General features: G+C 40.6%; 1 protein-coding gene across 1 annotated transcript in view; it reads right to left on the reverse strand.

Moving 5' to 3' along the window:
• The window catches only part of angpt1 (angiopoietin 1), a 37,202-nt gene that overhangs the window by 2,385 nt on the left and 19,853 nt on the right, over window positions 1–14,964 (reverse strand). The window contains exons 5-8 of the mRNA XM_088318902.1: window positions 11,920–12,035; window positions 10,800–10,901; window positions 8,670–8,836; window positions 2,503–2,633 (exon numbers count right to left, since the gene is read on the reverse strand). Coding sequence (XP_088175028.1) covers window positions 2,503–2,633; window positions 8,670–8,836; window positions 10,800–10,901; window positions 11,920–12,035 — 516 coding nt within the window. The remainder of the gene's footprint in view (window positions 1–2,502; window positions 2,634–8,669; window positions 8,837–10,799; window positions 10,902–11,919; window positions 12,036–14,964) is intronic.

The following is a 14,964-nucleotide window of genomic DNA, read 5'->3' on the forward strand; positions in this document are numbered from 1 at the left end:
GCACACATCTGGAATAGTTCAAATCAATCCTAAAAAATAATTGATATATCTAGGCTCCAAGACAATTGACAGAATTCTTTTTTTTAATTCTGATATATAAAGACCCTGGTTCTCCCCATGATGTTGCATGTGACTCTCGTCAACCTCTATTCTATCTGTTCAATGTTTTACTGCCACCCGGGTCATTATCAGGCCAGTACCTGTTGCTGAACTCGTTTGGTACCTCACTCTATTTAAAGCACAAGTATTTGTACAACAGCTACACAGGGGATCGCTGCATGCATAATGACGTCATGGGGAGATTTTATTCCACTCTCAAGGTGAGACAATTCCTAGTACCTTTTTGCTATTAAGAGAATGAGATTGTCAGAATGAATCTGTATTTTAACGTTCACATCTTCTATCTGGGGCTTGTGAACTCTCTCTTGCTGATACAGTCAGATATAGAACATATGCAAGGCATGGCATGTGTCACACACTCCCTTCTGTGTCAGACCTGAACGCCACTTCGGCCTGTGACATTTCACAAGGCTTGTCAGCCATCACCGGGAATGCGCTGTGCCCTTGTTGCTAGTGCTCATCGCAGTGATGCCAAGTTCACTGCTTCGTCGTGAGTAATGTGCACACACACGTGCAAACCAGCGTTAAAAGTGTGGGATAACGAGCTGACAAAACTGTAATTTCATAGTGCTGGCTTTAGAAGGAGAATCATTTGATCTGCTTCCCAATATCCATCTCGTGTTTCGTGAGAAATTAATGAAAATGGCCGGAAACAAGAGTCAGTAAAATTTTATATGGGATGATGAGCTCATTTCTCAAAGGAGTTTGTGGCGAAACAATGTGTTCAAGCTAAAACATTACTTCAAGGACGTTTTTAATAAGTTTGTGGTTCTGCTGATTTGGTAGTTATTGCTGAGTAAGACAAAAGATTCACTTGTGACTGAAATTATATTTTCCAAGTCATGAATGAGTCACATCATTCGTATGACTAAAGTCGAAACTAATATTACACGCAAATTATTTTTAATCCGGTTTTTAGAATATGTGTCTACAGTTCAATGTTATCTGTCCAAGGCCTTCAGAATCCGTCGTGCAGTGATGCAGGTATATCATCTGCCTGCAAATTTGTTCAATTTAAATCGGACAGCAAAGATTAACCCGGCAATAGGTGATCTCGGATTTATGCTGCTTTCCTCACTGAGACATTGCCGCGTTTTAACAAAATCAGAAAATAGTCTAGTCATTTTTGCTTACAGAATATCCAGTATTCCCTCATTTATGTACCACTATGGTATTTTACTGTCATTTTTTTTCTCACTTACATCATCTAATATGTAATAAAATTATACTAGCAGAACTTAAATTAAGTAGCGAGTGCACTGCTGGATTTGGACCAGTCCTGATTCAGGTAACCTTGAAGCGTGGCAATAAGCAATGAGTCACTCAGTGTTAGGGTGTTGTCCAGTCACTCGATGACAGGTCTTTTTATTCTATTGTATTCCCATTGACATGCAGCAATTCCGATGGGAGAGCTTTTCGAAACACTTGATTAGCTGTCAGAAAGCAGCACAAGAGCAGCGAGGGTCACTAGGTTCCACTTTCAAGGCAGGAGAAGCCGTGTCATTTTAAATCATGTCGATGTTTGGTGCGGTGCCTGCGCATTATTTTTTTTTTATTGTGCTCGTTTTCCAACCACAGTGCAGCGAGGGAGGGATGTGGCTTAATAGGTGTGGATAGATATTACAATATATTCTGCAACATTAGCCAATTTTAGGTTTTACAGGAGGGTCAGTTCAGTCAGACATGAACTAATAAGGTATGGATGTTGTAGCTGGCCTGTGAAGCCAAACATGGACTTGTGGTAGCGCATGTGTAACGGCATTGATTTCCGTTGGAAAAAATGAATAAATAAAAAGAAACACAAAATTGTTTCCTAGGCTGCCAGTAATTTAAGGCGTAAAGTTTTAGATTTCTAGGATGTATGTGTCATGAGTGCATTATTAATGCCTATTTGTTTTTTTTTTGCTTAGTTATGGTGCCATATGCAAACATAATTTTTCGTCACTGAATAAAACATTGGAATTTACAAAATACCCCCCAAAATTATTTCGTGATCAATTAATTTTTTTTTCTTCCTCAATTATTTATTTGTGATATCGGGAGTAATTTCATAATTCCATCCGTCATCTATTATTCTCCTTTTCTTCAAATGCTATTAATTAGCTAAAATGCCTTTAGATTTACTTCCTAATAAAACTTTGCATTTTCTTACTAACAGTTGTAGAATTTATTTAGGACATGTATGATGTTAAGAAAGTTGAGACTTTAGCAATTCCATTGTAGTTCTTTTCGTTGCTTGTCTCTTTGCGCCGTTGAACTGTTTTTATTCCTCTCCGAAATTTCTGAACCACGTGAAGGACCCCATAAATTATTTAAATGAATCAAATTAAAGTAAGGTGTTTACAGTCTTGCATAAAGTGAAACTATTGGAACGGCACTCACCACCAGTGAACATGAGGGCGCACTTGCACATGCAGTTGTCATTGTCCATGTCCTTGGTGCTGAAGTCTGCTCCGTGGATCACCAGGCTGCTCTGCCTGCCTGCCGTCCCACTGTGACTTTTCAGGAATAGCCTGAGAGACATCAGAAGGAGGGAGGTCGGACATGAAAACACATCAGGGTGAGGGCGAGGGAAGAGGAGTGTGAGTGACGGAAGGCAATAAAGACACAACATGCTGCCGGAGATGTCTCCTGAGAGATATTTATTTTTGTTGTGAATGAGCTTAATAGAACACCTGTAACAACATTAGAAAGACTGACTGGATATAAAATGACAACTAAAGGGCAATAGAAGCAGATGTTAAATTTAAGAGGAGACTGCCATTTTATTGTGTTTAGATCAGATCTTACCTCATTTTTGCAACTGGAATGTGACTGGCTGGTTGTATTATGTGTGATTCATTCAACAAGGAAAAAAATAGCCTTGTCTGCAAATCCAATGAAAGTCAGAAGGCATGACGACCAAACTAAAGAAAATACCACGATGTGAATTTGCACGACCAATTGGGCCAAGATCTGCCCCAACTCTTCCAAGCGTGGCAGACAAAAGGTCAATCAAACCAGAGTTTGGATCAAAGCATTCACATTCTCCAAACTGACCTGTCAAGTGCGGAAATTCACGGCACTGGTTGCTTACGGATATATCACTTAGCCTTGATTAAAAATGTGTTTTGCTGTTAAATTTAACCTATGACAGTTGATGACTTAGGAGCAAGTAAGAGTAATTTGCAGTAGTTTGAATACCACAGCGAGACTGGTAAACTCCCTTTAGCGAAGAAGAAGTCATTTACCTTAAAAAGACTCCTTTATTTATACAGCTGTGTAAAAGATTGATCTGTAGGAGGAGGAGTAAAAACATTAGGGGAAAAAATGAGGATTGAAACAATTTATATTGTGATCCAATGCAAGGATCAGGATGTAATATAAACAACTTTATGTTCAAAGTTGTTTACTGATAGTCGTTTAGTGCTCCCGAAATAATTATCAAGTGAACCATGCTGCATTGCTGGGCAGCATTCCAGAAAATAGTATGCAAATACTAAGGAAGCTCCCCAATAATTCAGTCAAACAGGCAGGAGATGTCTTCAAAATGATGTTCTATTTGACAACATACCAACTCGCTTATGAGTAGAATTGCCAGCAAGGCCTAATTCCAAGTAACTAAACATGTTGTGTCAAGGATAAGGTCTGCTACTACTCTGATAAAGACCAGACTTACACTTTTAACTCTTGACTCTCCATTTCACAAAGCCGGTGTGATCTCTACTGCAGTAACGAATTGCAGAGGCTCATCATCAAGAAGGATTTTCAGAATGACACTTTGACAGGAAGCTTTAAATACTATGCGTCTGTGTTTACTGGGTGTCCGGCATACACACCAGACCAACAACTACGAAGTGAACAGACATTTGCTATCTGCTGTGCTTCCTGCCAGGGTCTGTTCTACCCCCAATTTGGAAGTAGACCCACCTCAAAATGGGCCAAGTCATAAAGTGACTTCATGACGATAAAGATAAGGAACACAATAGGAGACGGGAACAACATAGACTACGTTTACTTTTCGGGTTAAGATCAAAATCAATAACCTGTTTCCAGGTGCGTGAGTGGACAGTTACTCCCACTTTTGAATAACCTGATTTAAGCGGCAACATACCGGTGACGTGGACACAAATAGACGTCATTTCCGCTTGTTACTCTCCACCATCAACAATTATATTCAAGTTCGGTTTCCTCCTCCCTCCCACAGAGCTCTGAGCTAAGATTGTTTACCTCTGCTTGTGTATTTCCAGTGAGTTGCGTACCCGTCGTACGGACTTATACAGATGTATATGTGTGTTTTTGCACACACACTGTAATTTTGGCTGTAGACAGAAAATGAAACTTCGCGTAGAAATCAATGTATTGAAGTTAAGTTAGCCACGGCGAGGGTGACGGGCGTAAAAGTACCTTCTGTACTACAAAAGCAAGTTTGATCCGTCAGATTGCTGTTTCACAACCATCAAACCACAGCAATTGTTTGTTTGGAACTGCATCAAGATGGAGACAGATTGATTTAGTCCACACCCCGGCTCAATTATTTTGTTCATTCTTGCCATGTCTTCGTAAATCATCCAAAATGCCTTTGAAGAAGTTTGGATGTAATCTATATACGTGTTTACCAAGTGTCAACAAAGTACTTTTAAGGGGAGATTAAGTCCAATCGGTTTTATACACCCCAGTCAACAAAAGAAAATAACTGTAACATGGTCAGTGGAGGCATCAGATGTCTGCAAATTGTTTGTCTGACACCATTTCCAAGTGAAACTAGGTCACAGTGATTGGCATCGTGCTGCGTTATAAAACCGTAATCAGAAGAAGAACAAAACAAACTCATGCGTACCAATTTTCTTTAACGTTCGTAAATATCGTTCAAACCTCATTGAGGTTTTCCTCATCGAAATGCAAATTCAATGTAGAGATGTACTGTAGGTCTCAAGCAGGTCTTGGAGTTGTTTCTCCAAACACACAGGAGAAACGTGTTGGATTACACCAGAGCAGGATTGGATTGACATGGGGCCCCCGATCTATGAACATGTGGTCCGTTATTATGAACAGAGGTTATTGCTGTCATACAGCAACCTTAGGAAGACGAGTCCAAGCACTACCCTGCACAAAGTTCATATGAAACTTACTTGAAACACAAACTACGGTGCAATAAATCTTTGAGTGTTAAACCCATAATTTTTTTCTCACAGCTTTCAAATGAAACACTTTTTATAAATTACTTTTCTTTCCATATTTCGGAGGGATAATAGCCAAGTGGGTGGCACGGTGGCCGACTGGTTAGCACGATGGCCTCACAGTGCAGAGGTTGTGGGTTCGATTCCGGCTCCGGCCTTCATTTGTGGAGTTTGCATGATCTCCCCTGGCCTGCGTGGGTTTCCTCCCACATTCCAAAAACATGCATAGCAGGTTGACTGGACACTCTAAATTGCCCCTAGGTATGATTGTGAGCTCGGATGGTTGTTTGTCTACGTGTGCGCCTGCAATTGTCTGGCTACCAGTTCAGGGTGTACCCCGCCTACTGCCTGTAGATAACCGGGATAGGCTCCAGCACCCCTGATAGATAATGGATGGAATAGTCAAGTGTGCCATGATAGATTAGTAAAAATAAAAAAATGACATGTTTTAGAGCAAGGGTCTTCAATCCTGTTCCTCGAGGGCCCGTGTCCTGCCTGTTTCCTCTCTCCCCGCTGTATCTGATTCAAAGGATCAGGGTCGTTATCTAGCTTCTGCAGACCTTGCTGAATACCTAATCATTTGAACCATGTTTGTTGCTCCAGGGTAAAATGGAAACAGGCAGGACACTGGCCCTCGAGGAACAGGATTGAGGACCCCTGTTTTAGGGGTTTCCTCCTGCAACACACCTGATTCAAATGATCGGGATTGTAATCAGGCCCTCGCGGAACATGCTGATGAGCTGATCATTTGAATTTGGGCTGCTGAAAAAGTGGGGAAAAAAGCTAGGAAGATAATGTGTAGCGAGAACACTGCCTTTTATTGGCAAGTTAATACCAAGAATGTTGTCTTGAGTTTGCTTGGTTATTGTTGGACTGTTCATATTTCTCTTTGCTGTGTGTCTCTGACTGCATTTGTCAGTACCTCACACGGATCTTATCAATCGGTATCAATCATCTGACTCTTGTTGACGCAGCGTAGCTGCTCGTACCTGAACAGGACCAAAAATAATCTTCCCTAACTCAATAAAAAGCAGATTGGATTACTCACTACTTTCCCCTTCAATCAATAGCAATAAGCACGATAGTGAGTTATGACATTTAAACACGCAGAGGTCCCAGATCGCATAATGTGGCAGCACCTTCTGGTTTCTGTTGGCCAATGTTTTAGAAAAGCAATGAGCAAATGTCCTACAAAAAGTTTTTCTTAGGAACAAACATATTTATAGAAATGATCACGTCAACCAGACTCCAAACTATGAGGCTACAGCCCAAGAAGGTGGAACTAGTCATTGATTTGCTTTCCTCAGATGGAGTGGATACAAACCCAAGCAAAGCTGATTTACAGGAATCTCATATTTGGTTTCTCTAAAGAAAGTACGTTATGCTTAAGATATGATGTCGTTTCAGCAAGGTCCTCGTTGTGTTCTTTAAAATATCGGATTAATATTCCTTAATCTTTTGTTTGTTTGTTTTTTCGTGTCCCCGAGAGTGAACCCCAAAGACCGAGGCCATGCAAGGTGAACCGCTGTCCTCACACTACATTTCTCCAGATTAACTATGGCAACAAGGCAAACATCCCCACACCAGAAATAAGAAAGCGTTGAGGTTAAAGTCTTTATATGTTTCAGAATCTCATTCCAATTTTCACAACAAAAGGGAATTGTTGTCTGTCAGAACCAGAATTACCGTGAAAACTTGAGAAGTGAAGTTGTCAGAAATGTACGTTGAGGCCAGGGATTTCTTGGAACGTTTGCCTTTTTGTAGCAATTTTTCATGTTGGAGAAGCCGTCTGTTATCACTAACCCCCGTAAGAATAAACAGAAACATTCTGCCCCCCCCATAGCCCCACACCATCTAACATGTCTGTCAAAGGACATTTACACAGACAACATAGTGATCCATTTTTGTTGGCTCGAATTTATATTCAAAAAGACCTCTCCCAAGGATTGCATAACAGGATCAACACAATCGAACTGATTGGAAAATGTTCCTGTCCCTATAAGGTTTTTAAGTTTTTACGATCGCTCCACTTCATCTGTCAATTTAAGTATTTCCATCTTTCTGTGTTTCATGTCTCATTTTCTTTCCATCTATAATATAAGCGGAGAACAAAGCAACAATTTGAGGGTGTTCAGAGAATACTGCAATGGGGCAAACCTCGATATTTTCCGAGGAAAAACATTTTGGTTTTTAAAATATAAATACAAAGGATCAACATTTCGAGGTATTTACTTTTGGATCTGATACAGACGTTAAACGGTACTGAAATTGGAGGATTGCAAGATTGGACCGTGTGACTGACTGGTGTGTGTGGTAGCCCAAGTGTGACCCATTACATAAACCATTCAATGCTCAGTGCTCTGCAGACACACACCTGTCAGACTTGAGTTCTGCCTGTTAAGACTTTATTTATACTAGTAACAAGCGTAACCTGTCTGAAAACCCGTCTTTCCGTTCGTTCATCTTGAAGCGGAAAGAAGGTGGAAAATCAATCAGAGCCGTTGCGCAATCATTGCTTCTTGTTTGCAGGAGAATCCATGAAATGAAATTTTATAAAACACATTATGCAAATATCTCATTAGCAAGAAAAATAAGCTATATAGATTTAGCCAACTGTAACTTTATGGCACCATTATTTTGTTCAAAACTCGGTTAACCAAATTGATTTGTTCTACGGTCGCAGCAAAGGGGCTAGCTTGCTAACCACTGCTAGCATCCCTTCACCGACAGATGTTAGCAGTAAATCAGTAAACGTTCAACAATCTTATGATGTAAGAGGAACAAAAAAATGGGCTTTTGTACCATCTTGTGGAAAGGTCCAATTAATCTTTATTGATGTATTAAATTAAGGTACTTAATCGGAATTGCTCTTGCACTGCCCGTACGAAAGTTAAGTGAGTAAACAATTACGCCATTAAGGATTGCAAAATAATTTTCGTCTACAGTAAAAATAAATTGCCTGACTTTTCTAACGCATTGGGAGGGAAGCATACTGTATAAGTGAGAATGTATCTGTTTGAATCATATCCTGGAATTGAGCGCTCAAAGTTTACAGGCAGGTCATTTTAAGAATGTATTATTTAACTGATTGCCTGTGTTGTCAGACAGGCATCTACAGTTTAAAGCACTTTAAATCCTGTTTTTCCATCCAAAACGTGTGATTTCCATAGCCAGGTTCCTCTGACAAAAATCTGGGATTGAATGTGATGAAATATTTTTGTTATGCAAAGAAGTGTTTGGATAAAGGAATGTTGAGGGTTTTTTAAAATTTTTTTTACAAGCCTCATCCATTTTGGCTCTTAGTGGAGCGCTCCATTGTGAAATTCTACGGGAGCAAATGTTGGATTTCGGAGAGGTACAAGATATTCTTTGTGGTCATGTGATCATTACCTGTAATTCTGCTTCTCGCTGCCAATTTGAAAGCGATCATAGAGTGAGAAGGCCTGGTGTCCGTCCCAGTCAGTCAGTTCAACGCGGAGGATGTACTGCCTTTGGCTGGTCATCTGGTAAACATATTCATTTCCCAACCAGTGCTCTGCAGATGTGCTTCCAAATCCCTGGAATCAAAGAAGACAAAAGTTTAAGTTGCTACTGGAAAGACATATTTGGTAATCTTGATTGTCTATGACTAATTATTTCTCACTATACTGATGAACTTATTCTTACATTTGTCAGAATTGGGCACTGCTCAGTTTGCATAAATACACGTGTCTTCCAGGTCTTTCTTGAACTTAAGTCACACATGTTGAACTGATATTTCCTAAATACTTTTCCTAAAGACTGTTTATACTGCATGCTTGGGATGCTCTTTATCAAAACAAATGCAAAGTGTTTTGTATGCGTAGTGGCTGCTGGTGGACGGCAAAGTGCTTTGGACAGCTGTGGATTGCAGAGGCTAATAGCGAGGAGTGCAATGACATTACAGCTCTGACAAAAGTCATCCAGTAGGAAGTGGGGTTGATGATGATGGTTGTGGTGGAGGTGAAGTCTGTGTTTGTGCTTAGCGTGTGTGGTGATGAGGAATGGGAAGGAGGGAAAGTAAATATGGCGCATTCTTGGGGGCTTAGGCATGTCCTGCAGAGTGGGTGGAAGAGCAAGTGAGCGGGCCCCTTTTTTATAGCTTCTTCTTTCTATACAACATATTTCACTCTTTAGTGAATATCAGCTTGGTCTCCTGTTAGGAACCAGAGTCCGTGTCAAGACCTGTCTAGAGAGAAAATTTCAGTCAAAGTGGATTTTTGTGGATGGTTGGCCTAACTAACAACGTTACAACGACTGACCACAGCACCGTGATTGAAACGAATAACAGATCCTTTGAGTGTGTTAAACCCATTCACAAGCCTATGAAGACCAAGAATGTGAAAACTAATAACGCTATAAAACACCATCAGTCACCTCCAAACTGTTGAAGGAGAGCGCGATAAAGCGTCGCTGTTGCGTTTCACAATGTCCTGTGAATGTCAAGCAAAGGTCTATGGTACCTCTCATGTAACGTAATGCACTCATTGTGCACCTGTTCAATGCTGTAGGCTTTCCATGTCAGGTCTCTCAGGACTTACACATGATGGTTTTACTCCCAAAATATTTCCATGATACTTTTTTTTAAGGCAATAATATATAGAACTTCCGCTAAAGTCATCCAATTCAGGAGTCAGTTTGCAGTCATGTCGGTTCTGCTCTAATATGTTGCCATGGCAATCCAAGGCTTTTGTGCAAGTGTAGAATTCAAGTGACGAGCTCTAACCTTTTCTCAACCCCAGATGTTAATAGCATTATCTGACAAAATATTTCATTTTTGTTTCTTTATGAGTCTGAGTAACACGATCTAGCATGGTATTGCACTCGCTTGTACCATCTCAAAACGCCATTGAGATCCTTTCTAGACGGACAAGTAAAGAAGTAGGGGAAATTAAACTCGAGACAGAAAGCAGATAGGGGAAAGTATAAACATATAGTCCATCTGATAATAAACTATTGGAGGGCATACGGTGGTGACTTATACAGCAAAGTCACCAGTTTAACCGCCAGGAATAATAAATGCAATTCAGTGTTTGACCAAAGCATCGACTTAAAACATTAACCCTTCCATTGTAAAGTACGCATCGATATTTCCGTGATGATGCTCTCCGAAAAACACCAAGCACAGTGCAACAGAGGGGGACAAAAACTGTTGTTGTCATATTTACACACAATAATTTCCTGTTTGAGAATGGGATTGATAACATCTTGGCGGGTCTAAGACACCCTAGACAATGTTTCTAATACAAGAAAAAAAAGGGGCGAAAGTTGAGGAGGAATAACATCTGGCTGAAGTGTTCCGAATGGATCAGCGGACCCTTTTCAACATGTTCGACCGCCAAAAAGTTCATATTTGTCAAAACCTGATTGCTAAAGTATTGTTGCTTCACGATGTTGTGCTTATAACATCGTTTTACATTGTTTGTTTTATGTGGAAAAGGACCACCAATATCATCTCTTGTGTATTAGTCATGGATGATGCAGGTATTTGTCTTTTCTCACCATTTTGTATTCCTTCCATGTTCTCTGGAAATCCACACTGCCGTCTTCTCTGCGCTGGATGATCGTCCATCCGCCGCCAGCTGTTTCCATGTTGCAATAGACCTATAAATCAAAAAGAGAATCGACTTTGACAGTGCGACACTGATAGCACCCAGTGGGCTGCCATTTTTGGAATTTATTAGGTGTAATACTATATAACTGGAACGTAATGAATTGAATATTTGATGTGATTCTCGGCGGCATTTAGAAACAATGAAGGGTCAGTTATTTCGGGTCATGTTTGGGAACTTGGTGTATCTGCGTCCCACTCAAAACTAATCAGCATCTCCTTATCCTTTACCAACTCCCTCGAGGTGTTCCTCATCAGAGGGTCCAGATCAAAGTGGAGGTCTGGGATGGACACATACCAGGAGACACCTGGGTGTAATGTGGCCCTTAACCTTGGACCTCAGTGTGCGTAAGCTGATAATGCCGAGCTGTGGGTCTATCTGCGGGGTTGCTCATTGTTTTGAGTTTGAGACACCAGCGTGCAGTAGGGAAGGTCTTTCACATCGGCCAGCCCACACAGCTGAACATACATGAACGCTGTCTGAGTCTAATTAAGGAAGTACCCCTGACATGATCATTTCCAGGAGACCGTCTCACATCCATCTCGGGCATGCACACACAAACAGCCGCTAGCCACCTTTGAGACCATTCCAGCAGTGGCGTGGAGTTTGACGGATACAGTCCACTCACACCTACTTCAAACCTCTCCATTTATCAAATTATCGCCTTCATCAATCAGTTGGTGGTGAGCCGCAGTGAGGTTAAGAACATATCACACGCATAACCCCTGCGTCGTGTTCAACTCCATATCTGGCTTCACACCTCACCCCTCGCCAAAATTCCTGCATTTTCAAAGCTGCCAGGAGTATTCACAGCTTGGACTCATCATTTGCACTCATCAGTGGCAGATGTCCCACGGTGGCGCGGTGACTTTAGTTCATTTGCAAAGACAAATTTTGAGCCAATGCAAAGAATACAAGTGCTTTGCTTTAAACCAACAATGGAAGTGTTCGCATCGAGTGATGATTTCACTTGACAGTGGAATTTTGGAGACCCTATTGTGGCGTCTTACCCTTTTGTTCTCTTGCTGGTTGATCTGGATGTTGTAGACGCCATTCTTATGAAAGCCAGCCTGGTAAAGATCGGCACAATCCCGGAACTTCTTTTCTTCATCCAGGACTTTTGGGACTGCGGGTGCAAAAACAAAAGATCAGTGCTGCCATTACTTAAAATAGAATCTGCAGATTTAAATTTGGGAAAGGTGCATTGCAAGCTTAGAGTGAGTATTATTGGAGATGTTTCGGACTGTAGCCTGAAAAATATTTTTGTACAGCGAATCATGGCCAGCAAACCTGTAACATATCTGATATTTTTGGTAGGTTTCCATAAACTGATCCGGGTACTTTTTTCCACCCCGAAGATAGGCTGCCCAACAGTTTGGCACAGCGCTTTGCTTCGAACCGGCATCTCATCACACTGCATCTCAGCGCAATTTGCTCGCCACAAAAACAAGTTTGCGTCAGTTCGTCAATTCTCTAGCAGCAATTGTCAAAGCCTTTGACATAAGAGCTGTTGTCTGTGTTCCCTGAACTGCAAGTAATTGCTGTGTAGGTCTTTAAAACCTACTAAAGTCTCAGTTACAAGCTTATCTTCTTGATCCAGAGGCCTTTTTTTGTCTTTGCACTGGCCTTTTGGTCACTTGGTCCTCCTGAGCAGATCCAATCATCTGCAGTACTCTGTGTTCCAGTTACATCGTTGGTTGAACGTTTCCTGATTCACAACTAAAGAACCAAAAGCAACCCAACCAGGGCCTCTTCTTCTTCATTGAGTTGTCTATGGGCTGTTGACTATGCTGCTTGTAACGCCTTCCAATTATCAAGTTCATGGCAGTGTTTGTATTCTGTAGTCGCAGAGCCCATAATGGAAAACAAGTCATACAAGCTCAAATTTACTCCCATCGCCAAATTAGAGTCATCGGTTAATCCACCATGGCGGAATTTAAGACAACATTTAAAAACAGGGTAGAGTTTCAAAAGTTTGTTATAAACCATTACTGTCTTTTGTCTCGAGTGTGATTTTTGGCATTATTGTGATTTGGAAAAGAACAGTGGAACTGCAACGAAAAGTACATCAGATGGTATGTAAGCAACCTATGTGGTTGGTGCACCGCCAATATTTCCACATAAAAAAATATTCTTTTCTGTAGATGGTAGCTTGACGATGATTTAAATTCAACATATATTTTTCCAATCGCCTCTCTTCATTTGATTGGTCCGTATGAGTAACCTTTACCTGCGATCCTTCTCGTTTTCACGATCGGAGAATCAGAAGGCAGAAGATCGACAGCAAAGTCTCGCTGTGAGTATCTCATAACTTCAAGATAAAATCTGAGGTCAACTAGCTTATTAGCAGAAGAACAGGAGTTCACCGACCAGATTCCCCAATCTCTCCAAGTGGGCTTCAAACTTTGACAGACCAGCTGCATCCATTTCCATCTGTAGATAATTATGGCTGCACTATTTTGAAACCAAGCATGAGGCTATGGACAAAATACTACAAGCTATAAATTTCAAGTTCCTGTTATAACAAGTGGTTTATATTTACTTTCCAAGCCTTGTTATAGTGATGGAAATTCCTTCAGATTTTCTTTTTTAACATCCTCTTTCTTCTGGGTCTTTCTCCTCCCACTTAATGGGTTCATGTCAGTTTTCACCCCATTGTTTTTATTGTTAATATTGAGGAGTCAAAGAAGATGTCATTGGAAAGTGAAATGAGTCAGTGATCCGATGCTTTTGCTTTGATCCGCCTGCGCGCAAAGGACCCCTCCTTTGGAAGTAGGTCGTTTATTTGGGCCCACTACAGTATTTGGCCATTTTGCCGAAGTATTGAGTGTCAGTGACAAGAGTCTCCTGCTGTGACAGGTCGACATTGCAGCCCCTTGCACCCCAGACTCTAATACAACAAAGGATAGCCCTGTCAGGCGGTAATTTACCCCAAGCAGGCTGACAGCGGGGTACTTTTAAGGAGCCTGGGAGGTTAATGTTGGTGGTTTTTTTTTTTTTTTTTGGGGCCTGAAATTAGTGTTGGCAATTATTCCACAATAGCTACTGAGATTTCCCAAAGTGGAAGAAAACCGCTCTGGGACTGGAAGTGCCGCTATGAGACTGGTTCCCTTATACCGCTTGCTGCCCAGATCTCCAAATATTATTAATGTCCCAATATTTGTTTGCAGTAAAATATTTAGTGGTTCAGTGGGGACTCATATTCAGCAGGGGGTTCATGTGAAAAGACCAATAGGCCTTGGGTGTTTGCATAAATCAGTGCTTGTGCCAAATGAGCCCAAATCCTGGAACTGAACAGAGTGAAAATTGGATCTAAATGGACTGCTATAGACATCACTGCTCCCATGTGACTGCAATCAGTCTTTAAGTCCAGCTGAGCCTGATTCACTTACATGAGCCAATGAAGTTCTTTCACATTTTTGTTTGAATGATGTACAGCACGACAAAATTATGTCAGTACTATTTCACGGTATTCTGTTAACTCCTCCTCAGACACACACACACACACACAAATAATGGAAAAGACAATATTATTGATATTCAAAATTACGATAAACATAATCCAACTCTAGCAATCTTTGCATTGTAAAACTGCTTTTTGTTCACAGGCATAATTAATCATTTTCACAGCGATCGATTTAGTTATGCAAATTTGTGGTACAATAACATGGAACACAAATATAACACCCTTAACCCAGTACAGACAAAGACAAAAAAGTGCATAAACATTTTTCGATACATTTTCCAACCCAGCTTGGTGTAATTTTGACCTCGAAGGACTATATGTGGTTAAATGGCCATCATTATAAAAGTATGGTTTTGGCATAAATCTATGAAAATTACATTAAAAATATATAATACTTTACTATGCTTGGCCATTAGGGATACACACACCGCTGTTAAAGTTTGATCGCATATTTTGACGGCCATGATACTATTTTAAATCGTATATGCACATAATGCAATTTTTTTTTAAATAATTTTTTTTACGAATTAATAAATCTGCAATAAAAATGATGGATAACACTAATCCCACGAGATAACAGAAAACTGTA

This window comes from Idiotropiscis lumnitzeri, chromosome 16 (genome assembly GCF_059441095.1).
Source record: "Idiotropiscis lumnitzeri isolate Australia: NSW breed Sydney's pygmy pipehorse chromosome 16, RoL_Ilum_1.0, whole genome shotgun sequence".
Lineage (NCBI taxonomy): Eukaryota > Metazoa > Chordata > Actinopteri > Syngnathiformes > Syngnathidae > Idiotropiscis > Idiotropiscis lumnitzeri.